This window comes from Aptenodytes patagonicus, chromosome 15 (genome assembly GCF_965638725.1).
Source record: "Aptenodytes patagonicus chromosome 15, bAptPat1.pri.cur, whole genome shotgun sequence".
NCBI classification, from domain to species: Eukaryota; Metazoa; Chordata; class Aves; order Sphenisciformes; family Spheniscidae; genus Aptenodytes; species Aptenodytes patagonicus.
In genome coordinates, this window is record NC_134963.1 from 8,258,217 (window position 1) to 8,273,759 (window position 15,543).

The 15,543-nt window shown below is 48.6% G+C and overlaps 1 protein-coding gene across 1 annotated transcript in view; it reads right to left on the reverse strand.

The window, feature by feature from the left end:
* SSH1 (slingshot protein phosphatase 1) overlaps positions 1 to 15,543 on the reverse strand; it is a 42,077-nt gene that overhangs the window by 22,625 nt on the left and 3,909 nt on the right. The window contains exon 2 of the mRNA XM_076352658.1: positions 14,576 to 14,616. Coding sequence (XP_076208773.1) covers positions 14,576 to 14,616 — 41 coding nt within the window. The remainder of the gene's footprint in view (positions 1 to 14,575; positions 14,617 to 15,543) is intronic.

A 15,543-nucleotide genomic window follows, 5' to 3' on the forward strand; every position in this document is an offset into this window, starting at 1 on the left:
CCCAAAGGATATTCTTTTATCCCTAATAAGGTACTGACTGGAATTTCTACAGCAGGAAAAACCTTGGAAGAGACACAGAGCTCCCTCCCAAAGGCATCGGTAACTCCTGCTCTGACGGTTCGTCTTGCCTGATGTTCTCCTCTCTTGCGGTCAGGAAATCTTTTACAATAAGGCAGAATATTCCTAGTTGCAGGCAAATGAGAAAGCTGCGCTGCAGGAGCAGAAAGCGACTGCAGGAAAAGGACAACCCACGTAGCAAAATTTTTGCCACCATGTATTCATCTGCATGGAAATGAACCGGAAAGCAAAGCCAAAGAACCTGTTGAGAGCAAGATTTCTTTTTTTAATTTAAATGTTTGTTTCCTAAACTGCGCGCTAACCTTACAAAGCGCAGCTTGCCGTGACTCAGATTGCCCGTACCTCCCCAGCACTACCCGTGCTCCCCGATTTCCACATAAGCTCCCATTTCCATACGACCAGCACGGTGCCGTACGGAGGTAACACATCCAAGCGCCTCTTCGCAAAAGCTCGTATTTTTCACCATACGGAAACAGCAACATTACCCAACACCGTCCCCTACCTCCGCCCTAGGAACACTCTGCTCTCAGTCACTTCGTACAACTGCTCTAAAAGACAGCTAACAAAATAAAAGCGAGAAAAAGCCAAGGCATGATATTCCAACCCAGTTTTAAAAAACCCTTTTAAATCCTGCAGTTCCAGTAAACAACTAAAACTCCAGCCTTTTGAAAAAAAGTCTCCTAAAGAACAGAAAAATCCTATCATTAAAGAACATCCCCAGCTTTTGACCCTCGGCAGCAGTGATAAATGCCCTAGTAAGCAGCATTTGTTAGCAGCATAAAAACGAGTGGCTTATACATACTAATTTGGACTGGTTTTCTTTGAACAGCAGAAGCATTGTGCTGGCCCAAGAGTCAGACAGAAGTCAGTAAATTCGAAAAGATTCATAACTAGCTGTAAAGCTCACATCCTTTTGCTTCTAAACCCATAAAAACAAAAAGAAAAGAAGGAAAAGAAAAGGTTGACCGTATATTCTGTGCGGAGCAGAGAAATCGCGCCTGTTGATGCTACCCAGGAACTGGATGACTTTTACAGAACACTCTGTCTTCCACTGATATCCTGGCTTGAAAAAGCACTTGTCCTAACATATCCTGATGAAAGAGGGCCATTCAAGAGGGGAAAAAAACAGCTGAGGCTCATCTAATCATTTCCCTCCTCCAGACTTGTTTGTTTGTTTGCTTCCTCCCGCATGCTCTGAAGGCAACGCAGCGCCTATCAGCAACCGCAAAGCAAAGCAGCCCGTTGCTGTGGAAAGTCCATATTCCCTGGGATGGGACTAGATAAAAAGCATTGTATTGTATTGACTGATGCCTGTTTGTTTCTTTACAGTTAAAACACTGCGTGCCACCACTGTAACATACGTATGACAAAGGCATTAGCTGTCAAATTCAAATGCTTCTTCGCTTACTGTACAGCTACCACAGTTCGATTTTCGGAGCGACTCACGAGTAACTGAGCTACAACTGAACAAGAAAGTCTTTCAGGTGGCTTGGTATTTATTTGTTAGTGGCTGGCTATAATCAAATTCACTGAAGGCTTGTTTCTTACAGACTCCTGACTAATCCCTTCTCTAGGCATAAACCATAACCACACGCTCGCGTCTCACCAGTACCACCAGCCTAACCAGGGGGAGAAGCAGCTTTCTGTCCAATTTTTACCCGGCCCGACTGGCACGCACAACAGAAACCACCCATTCCCTGGATGCCCTTCCAGGAATCCTGACCAGCACAGCTACTTTACAGGAGTCACTTCAGGTTCTCAAATAAATGCAGAGCCCTCAGGTTTTGTCACAGCCCCGGAACCCTGGTGCTCCCTAGTGCTCCGGTACAGCTGCAGACCAGTCCCCTTTCCACTCCATAACCTCAGCTTACCAAACTAATGGCATTTACCCGCTAAGGGGGGTAAAACCCCATGCTTACAAGCATCTGGGAAATGCAGAGGGTGTCAGCGGGAGGGTACAGACAGTTATGGTGCTTTGCTGACCGTAAAGCAGGGGCCCTTCTGCACCCAGAGGGATGGCACCCGGAGGGTGGCAAGGAAAGGGTGCTTAACGGCCACAGCACTGCTGAGAGCAGGCTCCAGCGTCTCCTGCTTCACTGTCCCTTGCTCCATCCGTTGGCTCCGTGCTGCTCAACTTGAAAAGGAAATATTTCTTCCCCGTTGGGAAAGCTCCAGAAGAGCGTGGCTGCAACACACATCAATTACATTTCAAGTTGCTTAAGAACACAATAGGCAGTGCCTTTTAATCATTACAAAATGCCGCCCCCCGGGTCCACAAATGCCAATAAGCAATCTGTTAAAAATACTGGGTTTCGTAACAAGAGACAGAGCTGCTCGTGTTACTGAACAGACAGAGCGAGCTGGAAGCCAGCTGCCAGTCACAGAACAATTTTCCCTAAGCAGCTTGATTTGCCATTGTGGCTCAGGCTGTGGTGTGTCCCAGGAAGAAACCTTGTATGCCTCGGGTATTTGAGTTCCCTGCTTTAATGGGAAATCTCACATAAGACGTAATCATCTTGGAGGATACAAGAAAACACTCTATTAATATATCTTATAGCTACATAACTCATCTCAAAATAAATATCCATACACAGAAGTTAGTAGAGAGAAAACCACTTTCCCTGGGAAGACACAGCCAAGCCTGAGGTTGATTCAGCAGTCTCTTGCTAGTCTAAGAATTAAAAAATAGTATCTAGCTAAAAGAGGCAGAACACAGAAACATCAGAGTTTGCATCTGGCCGGGTATCCCTGCTGCTCCCAGAACTGCCGCAGGATCGCTTGGTGCACGGGACGCCCAAGGAGCCTGGCTTATCACCACACCTGCAACGACCCTCGGTATTTCTGGAGCCGTAATGAACGTGTTATCTTTGTGTTTGCCGTTGATCACAACCGAGAAGCCCATTTAGTGCAAGTGCTGTTCAGATCCGCTTGCTTACAGCTCTACTCTTAGAGCATATTTTAGTGCTGAGTTCACAAGAGCAGACTTCCACTCTGCCTGGCTTTGCTTTGCATTTTCCTCGGGGATACGGACAGCCCCGCAATCCAGCCAGAGGCAGGTCTGAGGGCAGGGAGCAGAGAGAGGAGCTGCTCCTCGCACACCCGGGCACAGGCTGTCCTCTGGAGCAGCCCAGCACCACCAGAGGACCGAAGCACATGCACCTGATGGGTCAAAGCTTGCTTCAGCTAACTGCCTGGCTGTTACACTGAAGTTATATCCTCCTCTCCCAAAGAGAGAGTATTCCAGATGTCCTTTCAAGGTATCTGCTCCCACCCGAAGCTTTCTCTGTTTCTCTTTAGCCTTTTATCCTGAGCAACTCCCACGTTGTTGACCTGTCGTCTGCTTGTACAGCTCAGGCACAGAGCTCCATGTTCCAGAAAAGTCCTGCAATGAAGCCTTGCCCAGACACAGGGCCACACCATCATGCTCTCCGGGCACTAAATCTCTGTCAAATTAGGCTTCTTAATTTCCCCCTCATTAATGGAACAAAACGTACGTGCGGTGCAGGGGCAGAGAAGGTCATCTCTATCCATCAGGGCTGAGCCAGAGCGCTCAGGGGACAGCGATGGCCTCTGGGCTCATCTGACAGCAGACTGCCCAGACAGCAGCGTTGGAGCCGAACACCCCCTCGCCCAAGCATCCATCAACGCCATGGTTAGAACAGGCACGCTTGTCCTGCCCTTCCTACCCACTGCATGCAGAACTCTCCCCGTGCCCAGAGGAGTTGCCCTCCTGCAACCAGGTCTGTGTTTTAGGCAAAAAAAAAAGAAAAAAAAAAAAGCGCAATATTCGCTTCTCTCAAAATTGGTCACAATTTTATGAAGGCATGAACATGGTAGTGCCTCCCAGCTCCTTGGGTTTTATGGCATCTTCTGCTCAAAACGTTTCCAAACTGATAAGGTGAGGAAAAAACAGGCCTCCCAAGCTCCACAAAATTAAACACACTTCCCTCTTCCACAGCCCCTTTGATAAGGAGGAAGAGCACTGATTTTTTTCCCCTTTTCTTCCCCCCTGTTTTCTGCCCAGTCTGGAAGAAGCCCAGCCACCTCAAGGCAATTAAGCAAGAACACAAAACGCAGCCCTGGAGAGGGGCCTCCCCGGTGCCCCTTTCTGCCACGGTGCCACAGCTCGGGGACCGAGCCAGTCCCCTCGGATGCTCCCGCAGGCCGGCCAGGCCCTCGCCGTGCCAGAAGGTGGATTTAAAGACAGGGCACCGCTGCAGCGAGCCAGAGGGCCGTCACACAGTCATACCGAAATAGCAACATAAACTAAACTGGAAACGAGCACATCAAATAGAAAGGAAGATGCGGGAAGAGAAATAGCAGGAAGACAAGGCTGCAGCTGCACGGCCCCTGCTTCCCAAGCCAAGCCGACAATTAAAGCACACTGACTGCTTGCTATGGCTTGATAGGAGGCACATCAGATAACACTTCCTGACCGAGAAAAGGGCCTTCAGAAGGGGTCTGAGCAACACAAAACAGCGCCAGGGAAAAAATGAACTTCAAAGCTACTTGCTCACATGCTACCGTACAACCTGAGAAACAGAAATGGGAGCTTCAACAGCAGCAGCAAGTCATTTCTCATGCTTTTTTTAAAAAGTACTTTGTGTGTTTCCAAGTGGCCTTTGCTCTGTGTCACACACCAGTCACGCAGAGTCCAGTGCCACAGAAAGATTAAATGAATCGTAAAGGAATCACCTTTACAAATATAGCCAAGAATATCGCCACAACCATCCCTGCTTAACTCAACACGGAGTGGGCTGCCGTGCAGAGGGACGAGCAGAGCGCTTCCCATGCAGCAGGACCAGGAAAGACCCAGTTTCAACACGTGCAATGCTGTTTTAAAACAAAGTGCTATTGCATACCTGCATAGACTTTGTGATATACTGATAAACTGACCTGTGATCAGAACTGCAGGTGCCCAATACACCTGCTAAAGTTGGCAAGAGCTGCCAGCATCGCTTGGATTGCAGTGCTCTACCTGTACCGAAATCTCTGTGACGCATCTCAGGCAGAGGCAGCTACCTTCTGGGCAACTTTTAGAAATGTTTGTCTTCTGAAATGCTATTTTATTACAAAAAAAAAAAAAATTAGGGTGCAGCTTTGATGGGCTATAAAGAGTCATCACTTCTCAGACTTCCTGACCTGAAAACAAGTCACCCCAAGAAGAAACCCAAAATGTAAGCTGTGAACCACAGCAAGGTCTGATGTTCCTTCAGACACATGGAGAACATCTCCCTTTCCTCAGACGCAGCCAGGGCACCATCATGCAGTGGCAGAAGTTAGCCTGCAAGGGGGCCAGGCAGCAGCCCCTGCTGAGGGCCGGGGGGGTGTCTTGTAGTGCCTCCCCGCGGGGGCAAACATCCCCCCATCTATTTCAAAGGGGAGCGAGATGGTCAGGCAGGCAGGAAGACCCGGCAGGCTTCGCCCTCGTGTTTTTAGCAGTGCAGCAACAAAAGGGGAGTCTGAACATGTATTGTTCGGCTGAAAGGCGTGGGCCACATCCACAGCGCAAGAATGCTAAGAGGGGTTTGAGACACTGCGGGCCATTCACAGCACCAGATACAAACGCTCCTCGAGCACAAAGAGGAAAAAGAAAAAAATGAAATCAGTCATGAAGCCCACAAAAGCTAATTTCCTAACATAAATAGACTGCTGATGATGTGCCTCCAGCCGCTCCTGCGCACCGGGTGAGCGATGCATCGGGCTTGGGCAGCGATCGCCCCAGCTCCGCACGGAGCCGAACCGGGTCAGCCGTGCGTACCCCACACTGGGGGGGCACACAGCTCCAAGGGCAGAGCACGACCCGGGCTGTGCCTGCAGGCAATGCAGGAGCAGCTCGGATAAACCGTCCAAGAGAAAGGGCAGGAAGAGAGAAGCAAACAAATTAGCAGGATTGCTCCCCCGTTCCAGCAGACTTGTGCAAAATAAGTTAGCAGAACAGCTCCCAAACAGCCAGGAAAGAGAAAATTCTAGGAATCCCTAGTACTTGGATGGTGAAAAGCCAAATAAAATAAGAGATTGTTTCACAAGGAAAAAGAAATCATTTTTGCTCATCCTATTAATCGCAGAGTTCAAAAAGGCACAAGGCTGATCACAGCATCACCCAGCTATGCGATGCGCTTGGAACTAACGGTTTGAATCAGAACGAGCATTTCTGAGATTCCCACTGAAACATGATATCATTTTTGTGATAGCCACTGCCTCAGGAGGCTGGGGCCAGAACCTCTCCAAACCTCAGCCTGCACGACAGCCCATTCAGCTGCTATAAAGAAACCTCTCTCTCACTCTTAGGAGGTGAGTATTAACCCTACAGAGGCTCCCAGCATCTGTGTCCCCAACGTGCACCCGGGGACTGACCCCAGCCCTCTGCAGCAGCCCCACGACCCCCCACCCTGCGGCGAGGGCTGAGCAATGCTTCTCCATACAGCTACACGGAGTGGCTCACGCTTGCCCAGACTCACAGACTCAAAGAGCAAGGCTAGGGAAGGTGGCAGCTGGCACAGGGAAGCGCGAGAGGCATATACAGAGGTCCCAGCATTAGCAGCAATGCTGTTTTCCAGCCTAGTGCACCCTCTGCCAGGCAGCATCCTGGTGGTCTGAGGGAAGCTGGCTATTCCCAAAACACTGGCTCCCTTCTTCCCCTACACTAAAAGGCCCAGAAGACACCCTGTGTTTTTCTACAAGTCACTTTTTTGGATGTTGTTGTTGCCACGTTATTGCCATAGTTGTTCCGTGACCACAGGTAGGGAGGAGGACAGACCACAAGCCCGGGAGCGACAGGGAGGTGTCTCGGAGCCGTGGTCCAAGCTAAAGGAGAGGTGGGACAATGCCAGCCTCCAGACTCCTGCCATGGAGGGCACTTCAAAGGCAGAGCCTCCCGTCTGCACTCCCAGGCAGGAGCCGATCCTGCTCCCATCCTCCTCCCCAGCCGAGCTGTCGGCACATCGGCCGATCCTCCTGCATTCCTCCCATCAACTCATTGTTTTAATCCTTTAAACTATTTTATTAAGTCACCCCACTTCACCCACTCAGCGGTGTCTCCCGGAGACAGGCCAGAGAAACAAGTGGAAACTCTCCAACGGCGCCACTGGAAAAGAAAAGGAAGGTGAATTACAGTTTCAAGGATTAAGAAAGCAGCTTCCAAGCAACGTGCGCGAAGGTCAGCCAGGACACAGACAACAGCATAGGAAGCACGACTGAGAACCCTACAGTCAGCGGTGGCACAGCAACCCAAAAAATAACTTAGCTGCTGGGTTTCAGAATGACTCCAAAAAAGGCAGCAGAGACCAGGGAGTACTTGACACATCAGTAATGCGTAAAAATAAAATAAAATAAATCTAGACAGATCATGTGGGGTAAAAGCAGAGCGAGAATAGTTCTAGCTCAACCCTGACATCCCCTCTAGTGTTTAGCTAGACCGCAGCCTGCCTTCCCAGCTCCCCCAAGGGTATGCAGGCAGCACCCCATGGGGAGGAGGTGTACCCCAGAAATTAGGAGACTGCCAGCCAGGGGCAAAGCTACCTCAAGACAGAAAAGTGTTGGTAAAAACCTCAGGATCATCCTTCTTTTTCCCCTCCACTTCAAACCCATCTTTTACAAGCAGAATCGGTGTTGCAGAGAGAAGCAGACATCTGTAGTCCAAGAAGTTTTACAGGGCTGGGAGGGAGATGCCCACACACAGGCACGCTGCAAGCAGCCCCACAGGCAGCGGTCTCCGCAGGGATGTGAGTGTTGGACGTGACCGTTTGGATGGCAGACAGGGCAAACAAGCAACCTGGCAGCTTTCCGGAAAATCTGAAAGGGACATTTTGTCCCGTTCCCTACATTTCTGGATGCCTTGGCCCCTGATGTTAAGCCCCAGAGGTTTTCTGCCCAGCGGTCAGCAGCACACCGCCACAGATTCCCCCAGCAGCTGCCTTCGCCAGCGATTCTTGCAGCAAGGATTTCTTTGAGAAACAGAGGTGAGCTGGTGTGGTTTTGGCAGGTTTGTCAGTTCGGCGAGTCCCTCTGCACAGGGTCTCTGTGCTAGCGAGATGAGCATCAGGCACAGGCTCCGGGTCCTACAACAAATGTTACGTCAGTACTGGGACTCTGGGGAGAGTTTGGTGCAATGGGCAATACCTTGACATACCAGTGGTGAGGACCAGTGAGGTGGGTACGAACACACAGCACACCGGCTGCTCCGCAGGCGTGGTTTGTGTTCCTGCTCCTGCCCCAGGAAGGGCGCAGGGAAACCTACCTCTTTTGTGGCAAAAGATAAACCTTTGCACTGGCTGCAAGGGGAAGACGTCTATGCACACAAGCAGCTCTGGCAAAGCCGTTAACCACTGCCAGTTCACGCCCTGGTTATGGACGTTCATACCTTACGTTACGGAGAGCTGATGCAGATCTGCCTGGGCTGCACAGGCTCAACACCGTTGACTTCTGCCTGGACTGCAACTCAAACTTTCAGAGAGGGAAGGCAAGCTCTGCAGAGAAGAGTCCTTCTGATCTTAGATAAACCTAAACAACTAACGGATGCAGTTTGCATCCCAATCCATCTGAGGCTGGACTTATTTTTGGCTTATTTTGCTTTCTGATTTTTTTTGTGTAGCAGTAAAGTGATTGTGCATCAGGGATTCAAACGCTGCAGAGGGATGCGTAAATGTTTGGGAAATAGAAAACAACACTCTCTTCATTGAAAGTAAAGCTATGCCTATGAAGGTGTTCTGTTCATTTCACATTCTCCAAAAACATCTTAAGAGCACTTGTCAGGCAGACCACAGCTCTGATTTGTATGAGAAATCCCTGACTCACAGATCTTGGCAACCGATTATCAAAGATTAAGGTATTTAAAAATCAAGAGGCATTTGGAACCAAAATATTTTTCCGACCCGGCTCTAACACCTAAGTAAACAGTAACCACGCTGGCCTTTTACAGAAAAAAAAATGTTCAGTGCAAAGCCAGTACCTCTGATAACAGGGCCAGTTGTTTTGGTTTTTGCCAAACTGCTGAGGTTTCATGGAAAAAAAGAAAAAAAAAACCCCCAAGAAAAAAAAAAAAGAAGATTTATAGACAATTCCGAAAAGGGTCTGATCACCACATCTTCAAACTGGCAGGCCTCCTGCTGTTACTCTACCTACATCCAAGTAAACTCCTCACGTTGCTCAACTTCAAGTCAGCAAGTTTCCTGGAAAGGCCAGATCTTAAATAAGTGTCAAATAAGTGCATGCTTCCTCGGCTCCACGGTCTTTGAACGTCCCCACACAAGCCACCACAAAATGTAAAGGCCTAATTATATCTCCATCAGCTTCCATGGCCACACCTACGGGCCAGAAAGTTACCGAGGGTCACGAGCCTGTGAATTTGCCTCCCCATTGTATGGAGCACGCTAAGGCAGGATGCTGCAGCCTTGCCAGGATGTGATTCAGCGTCCTGTTTTGAACAGTTAATAAAGTCAGCAACTTCTGCCCCAAGATCTCCCACCAAATAACTGGGAGACAATAAACACTGCAGCGAGCAGGACTTATCAAGTATGTAATGAGCTGCTGTCCCCACAAATAAATCCTCAAGACAGCTGCCCCGGTGTACCCCCAGCCCCGAGCACCTTCCCAGTACCATGAACATGGCCACTCAAAGCTGCGGGTACAAGCCACTCACTCAATGTTGCCTCCAGCAAAACATGATCGTAAATCCCTAAAAAAGTTAAAGATCCAGGTGTTAATAAATAATTTTTGGTGCATTAAAATATAACATACAATAAAGTATAACGTATAAACATCCCCAGCTGTGGTGGGCAGTCAGTGCAGCACAGAAGGAGAGCTGAGCTGTGCAGAGCAAACACGCAGCTGCATGGAGAAGAGCCTGAACAGCAGGCTGGAGTTGCATTCGCTCTTCGAGTTTCCATACTAAGAGGCCAGCTGCAGCGCCAGTGAGGAATCTGGTTTATTACAGTGATTTTAACCAAACAGCCTCCTTATAACGAGTCCTCTGGCGCGTGCCAGCCAGGATGATGCTCCGTAAAGAGTTTGTCTGCAGCAATTATTCCTCCTGTTGATCACTGAGCTGCAAAGGGAGTTTTCATCAACCTGAGGGCTCCACCTAATTCCTGCAGCAAACGCAAAACCAAGTCAAACCAATGCCCAGTGTAACTCCGCTACCTTCAAAAGAGAAAATTACTTTACTTCATTAAACTACAACAAAAAAGCAGTAACTAAAGGAACTGTAGAGCTGGTTATCAAACCAGCGTGGTGGAGCATGTTCGTTCCCAACCAGGTAATCATGAAAAAACACAAAGTCGAGTAAGTGAGGTGGAAAGCAAGGGGGACGTGGTGCCTTCTACCCATCACAAACAGCCGTAGGTTCCTCAGAGCTCAAAAGCCGTATGACTCTTACAGCTGAAAGGTTTTAATGCTGAATAAAACCGAACAGACCTAACACTTTACTCTGAGTGTTTCAGAAGATGAGCTGAAGATGAAGACTCAGAAGATGAGTCATCTGCCAGGCTGCAGACGGGAGAAAGGGCCTCGGGAACATGAAGTAACTTGGCGAGGTACACAGGATAGCATCAGCAAAGAGAGGAAGACCCCCAGTCTCCTCTCCTTCCTCTACCAGTTCTCTGTTCAGCAGGACACTGGATGCTCCAGGCAGCACTCTCAACGCAGGGTCTCCACTTCACACTCGGCTGTGGCCATGCAGCACGTAGAAGCAGCAGAGCAGTGCATGCCATTAAAAGACTCTGCAAATGCATACAAGCCCAATCCTGAAAACCTTTACCTCCCACAGCTGCTCTTGCCAGCTCTTAAAACTGGGTTTAGTGGTGCCAAACAAGAACAGTTCTTTCCATAACAATCTTCAGGCTTGATCAGAGGCTGGAGACAACTAACTCCCAGGCCCTCCTGCAGCAGTTCAGCCTCCATCTCCCTGCAGAAGGTGCCCGAAAACACTCACCCAGCCCTGTTTCTGACCGCATTCAGATTGCGACTGGAAAGCCAATAATGGCAAAGATTACAGAATGACTGGCTAAACAAACTTACTTGTGTTTGTAATTAAAACCAGTGATTATCTTGCTGCATTTGCCAACCACATCTGAGAAACAGCCAACACTCACAACACGGCTGGCTTTGTAAAACGTCTCCTTTGACTTGGTGCTAGAGAGCCAACCAGCAGTGAGTGATGAAAGTCAATCAGGTTGCACCAAAAAGCAGTGTAGGAAAAATTGCACATACCCCATTCTCCCAGAGCAGTCTGCTTGAAAAGAGCACAGCTCTGCTCTCAGTCTCCCCCGCACCCAATATCATCTTCTCTGAGGTTGCTCTGAGCTAAAAGAGCACGACGTGGCTCTGCGATAAGGTGGCAGGCACCATGCACACAAGGCTCACATTGAACTCAGTGGACCCTGATCTTTTAAAACTTAAGGTTGTGCTTAACTCTAAGCTAATGCATACTCCCATGGACTTGACGTAACCGTGCCAGCAGTTTTATTAAGATTTGGGCGAGATGTCTCAAGGTCCTGTGGGTGCGCTGCATCATTAGGGAAAAAAGGGGATCAAGCCACAACATCCCATGGCTGATCAGCACTCAGGAAGGAAGATTTCAGCAGACACAGATAACACAGAGAATCAGACATGCAAGCTTTTGTCTGCACCAGCTGCGCCGAGCCCGACTGGGCTGTCAGATCTGAGTCTGTGCTCTTACTTTTTCCTCTGCTATGAATCTTACCCACTGGGGAGCAAAATGAACTCCTGGCTGTCTGCTGGAAACAGTGTGGATGTTACCTTATCGAGGCTTCTGCAAAATTTTTGGAAAGTGAGAGAAAAGGAAGACTTTAAAGCGCATTAATGTCTAAGAAAATGCAGATAGCAACAATATCTTTGAAAGAAAAGCTGAACCTAGAACATGTCCCCTCAGTCTATTTTAAGGTAGAAACTGTTTCAGGGAGAAAACAGAAAGAAAAACATTTTGGAATGACAGAAACCATAAGAAAGGTCTGCTGCTCTTAGACCAGAGAGCAGCAAGACATGCAGCTGGTTATAAAACCATGATACAGACCCATTCCTCCAAGAAAAAAAATCAGATAGCTCACATAACCAGATCCAACTATGCACTCCCGGATGAAAATCCTGGAATTTTTTGGAATGAATGAAAATAATCTGTTCAGCAAGCAGATGAGTAAGTTATGTCATAAATGTGTAATAGCACATCCATACTGTATCGATGAAATGCAGTTTGAGCTGGCAGCAAGATGGGGTCTTGTTTCCAACAACCCTTCCTTTTTTTAACCATTAGGATCCTTGAGGTCTGCAAAGTCAGGCGCTGGACTGCCGACCCCTGCACTCAGGGCACATGTGACAAAGCACAGCTGTCACCGAAGTCTCCACCAAGGCTAGACCAGGATTTAAAGATTCACAAATATCATCATAGCCCGTTCCTGCGTTTTTTTCAGAGGAGACCTGAACTCAACTGTTGGAGAAGCAGCACAATGAAGTTGAACAATTCTGCCACCCCATGGGCACCAGGTAAAGTCTCAGCAAATTGATCCGGAGCAGGTGCCAGCAGGAAGGGGACAGGATCTACCCACCTCCCCGCGAGAGGAGCTTCATTTATCATCTATGCTATGTCCACACTAGGGCCACACGTTTTCTTCAGTCCTTAGCAGTGTTTCCCCCTGAGTACAGCAAAGGCTCTGCACAAGAGCCTATTCTCGAGGTCTATCTAGTGATTTAACTACCAGATTCTTATCCTGAAAATCGTATACGGAAGAGCAGCCCCAAGAGACCGAAGGACAGAGAAAGCCTTTGGGATCTCGGTATCTAAAGTCAGTGCTGCAGCATTTTTCAACCACCAGTAGAAAAGTATCAGCCTTTAAGCGCAGTCTCACTGCATCTACCCCCACGATTGCTCTGGTCAGTGATGGATGCACATGCCTGGCTTGCAAAAAAAGGCCAGACAGACCAAAAGTAGGCACAAAACCAATGATCTCCCAATGATTCATCTGTACATTGTAATTGAGTTCATTTGTAATGAAGAGGGATAAAGCTGTATTTCCTCCTTCAGCACAAGAACCATATACACAAAAGAGGCTATCATACTGCTTGGTTAAGTGTTACTATTTAATACAACATGGGAAAAAGCACAAGAATTAAGGATGCGTTGCTATTCATGACTTCAGCAGGTTCCTGCTTGAGCCTTGAATTGTACAATAAGCCCACAACCAAGCTGGGAGCAGAACCAGGAATCACGAATTTTGCTTTAACCGATACAAAATACATTCTCCAGAAAATAAGCTAACAAATGACATTACAGACTGCCATTAAATGCCCATACTCAGGAGACCACACAGCAACCAAACATACATTTCTGACCCGCGTGCATGCAAGCAGGACAGCTACCGAACGCCAGGCTTCCCAGACAGGCTGCAGCCACGACAAATCATCCCCGGGAAATAGAAATGGCAAGGCCTGACACTTTCCTACTCTGTAAAGGAGCAACTTTGCTCTTCTGCTCTCTGACTTCACTTGCAGGGTAAAGACCGTCTATACCCTAACATCCTCCTGCTGCTCCCAAAACCACAAGGTTAACCAGACTTCAAATCAACTCCACTTTGTCCTAGCCTCAGTCCATCAGACTGCGACAGAAAACCCACTGCCACCAGTGTCTCGGTTTTATCTCTCTGCAACAGTAGGTCTCAAAGCATAAAATGGGGTGGAAACAACAAGATCGAACTCCAAGCAGCAGCATGAGTGGCTTTGCTTTTACCTGAAACCAGGATAATTAAAGTAGAAAGTAGTAACAAGGAGAAGAGACCGAGCCTGCTGAACCACTGCTGTGTTTTTACACTTTATCTCGCGGATTGCAGTTTACAGGTTAGAGGGTAAGAGCTGTCTGCAACAGCTGGGTTTAGAGTGAACAATCCACATAATCACTCAGAGCCCCGTTAGGCCAGGGTCCCACCAAACTAGCTTTATCATTACTACTTCTGATCTCTGCACAATGTCAGCAAGAGAAGCCTTTCTCTTCTCCAGCAGGGTATCTCAGCCCTTTCCTCCCCCTGACGTGAAGAAAGTGGCTCTACACAACCCCAATACCAAAGGAGTCAAATTCCTGATGGTTAATACCCAGGAACGAGCAGAGCTCTCCCCTACCCACCCTAGGAGCGTACCCCGCTTCCCGACCCAGAGCCCCAACCTCAGAGAGCAGCAGCAGAGACAGAGATGCTGCGATAACAGTTAAATGCCGTGGCCAGAGTTGACGAGCAATTTTCTAGTCTCTTTCCACCAGGGAAAAAACCCCCACAAACCCTCTTTTATGCTTTCAGTTCATTAAACGCTCGTCTCAAAACTAAACTGATAAGGGAGAGAGCATCCCCACTGTTTAGCTCTCTGCAGAGCATGCAATCCCCTCCAGGCAAGCGTACACGCTCGAGGCTGGAGTCCTGCGCGGGATCAAGACTCAGCTACATGGCAGACAATTAACAAACAGTGGAAACGATGTTTAGAGCCAAATAGCTCTGCTTACCTCACATTTAATTTACGCTCTTCATCACTGCCAACCTCCAGCTGAGGGGAGAAAAGAAGGACACAGAGAAAGTTACATGCTGGTTGTTTCCATACTACAACTTTTAAAAAATCCCCACGCTTTTTAAAACCATCCCTACAATAACAGGTTTTGGGTGGTTGCTTTCCGTGGGGGTTTTCTTTCCGGTGCCAGGGATAAGTGAGACTCCCTGGCCATATATGCCATCAGCACCCAGTGCCGGGTGACAAAGGGGCTCATGGGGATTTTAAAGCTATTAGATCCTAATCCTGCAAGCTGGTCCTAGGGCGCAGATCGGTTTGAAGATCGCCAACCTCGATGTCACCCAGAGCGCGCACACATCGCTCCCACTGAGCGCCACACGTGAGGGCAGAACCTGTCCCCAGTGAAAGGCTGCTAACAAAGAGCTGGGCACAAATTAATGCTGTGATTCAGGGTGTGCAGCGACAGCACAAGTGCCCTCCAGCGGATGCAGCCAAAACTGCCCAGCTGGGACTGCCCCAAACTCCAGCACCTGAACCCCAACCTGGCACTGATGTGCAGCTCCACTGCACACACCGGCAGGGCCCCTCTGCCCTCTCTGAGCTGCCACCTCACCAACGAGGCCACCTCCATCTGGGCGCTGGCAGAAGCCGTGTCCCGAGGCTAGGACGATGCACACCTGGTTGTCCAGTCATCAACAAGTCCTATGTCTGCTGCCTTCCTGATAAACACACTGCTTTGATGGCAGGCATGTATTAAAACGGCCGCTTTTTCACCGGGCACTGGTAGAAAGCCCCCCTGGAAGCAAATCTGGCTGCTCAGGTGACATTACTGGCCCGTACACTTTATTTACTCTCCTTAAAACAGAAGCATGCTAGCTGACTTAAGCCTATTTTCTGAGAAACATTTTCACATTGCTGTGCTTTCCAGCCACCTCCTTCAACTTCTCTATTAGACTCTGGACAAAA